The 1,399-nt window shown below is 60.5% G+C and overlaps 1 protein-coding gene and 1 pseudogene across 1 annotated transcript in view; both read right to left on the bottom strand.

Annotated features, from left to right (window-relative positions):
- Positions 1-142, bottom strand: part of ACA1_310160 — a 1,751-nt pseudogene extending 1,609 nt beyond the window's left edge.
- Positions 143-380: 238 nt separating this feature from the next.
- Positions 381-1,399, bottom strand: part of ACA1_310050 (uncharacterized protein) — a gene marked incomplete at both ends in the record, with an annotated part of 2,217 nt that continues 1,198 nt past the window's right edge. Inside the window, 4 exons of the mRNA XM_004340321.1 lie at positions 381-689; positions 787-1,029; positions 1,114-1,179; positions 1,251-1,373. Of these exons, the coding sequence (XP_004340369.1) occupies positions 381-689; positions 787-1,029; positions 1,114-1,179; positions 1,251-1,373 (741 nt within the window). The remainder of the gene's footprint in view (positions 690-786; positions 1,030-1,113; positions 1,180-1,250; positions 1,374-1,399) is intronic.

Genomic DNA, 1,399 nt, shown 5'->3' with positions numbered 1-1,399 from the left:
GTACGAGGTGATCAGCAAGGATGTCGTGCCAGAGATTGCATGTGAGCGAGGCCACCACCAAATCTTCGTAGTAGGGGAGATTGAGAAGGATTATCTCCCAAATTTCACGAGGCACCTGGGTCAGCAATGTTGATGTTGTCATGTGCCGCCCCTCCTTCAGTGCCCTCCGTCGATCTACAAGGCAAATGCTGCTTACCGACACCAAGAATCCAACAATCAGATGTGTGTGTCTCGTTGGTTGTGGGAGGAGTTTGCAACAACTGCGCACGATTGGTGCAATTTCGCGCATCGGCCATTTATTAGAAGAAAAACAAATAAATATTCTTATTCACAAATTAAATAAATAATTGAGACACCACCATCACCATCGTCACCTTCAACTACTGCTGACCGGACAGGGAGAGGCGCTTGAACTCGTGCGCGGCGGCGTACTCGGGGTTGAACGGCGGCGGGTTGGTGTGGCCGCCGCCGCTGTCCGAGAGAGGCGACGGGTAGTGCGGGCTTCCGCTGTGCTGCTGCACGTCGTAGACCGAGGGGAGCGCGGACGACGACATGGCGCCGCCGTAGGGCACCTGGTGCGGCGAGCCCGGATAGTACTGCGGGAGGTAGGCGGCCGGCATCTGGGTCGCCGGATAGGCGTACATGGCCGGCATGAACATTTGCTGCTGTTGCTGCTGCTGCTGCTGCTGCTGTGACCAACACACGACACGATCAACGACAAGACATGCAGCACGGGTCAGAAACGAAGTGCGATGAGGTGGCGAACGAAGGGCGAAGAGGACGTACAGACTGGGGACCAGGGGGAGTATGCGGAGGGGTGGCCTGGGGCGGGTAGCCCTGCTGCGGCGGGTAGAAGCCGCCCACGGGCGGGCGCAAGGTAGCGGCGGCCTGCTGGGCCATCATGGCCTGCTGCTGCTGCTGCGCGGGATCGACGGCATACATCATCGGCTGGCCCTGCTGCGCCAGCTGGTGCGGCGGGGTCTGTGGTGGTGTCAGCTGCGGCTGCGGCTGCGGCTGCGCAGCATAGCCCTGCTGGAGGACACGAGACACGCCGGGTGAGAGGATACGTGTAAGAACTCGTCTGTCAGTCAGCGCCTATTGCGGAGAGCTTACCTGGGGCAGGCTCGAGCCACTCCCGGGCGAGGGTGCTGCCTGCACGCCCATCTGCGCCACAGGGTCCTGGTGGCGAGGGGGGGGGAAGAATGAGCGAGATTCAGGGGGGATATACAGGGAGTGGTCGCGGCCCGTACCTGGACGATGAAGAAGTGCTGAGGGAGCTGCGACTTTTGCGTCTGGACGCTGAAGTCAACGTCGCGGAGCAGGATGGGCTGGCCGAAGCACTCGTACTTGACGACATCGACGGGGTACAGGCGCTGGTTATTGGACAGCACCTTCATCG

The sequence above is a fragment of the Acanthamoeba castellanii genome, assembly GCF_000313135.1.
Source record: "Acanthamoeba castellanii str. Neff unplaced genomic scaffold scf7180000083773, whole genome shotgun sequence".
In the NCBI taxonomy this organism is placed as follows: domain Eukaryota; phylum Discosea; order Longamoebia; family Acanthamoebidae; genus Acanthamoeba; species Acanthamoeba castellanii.
This window is presented reverse-complemented; position numbering and strand designations above follow the sequence as displayed.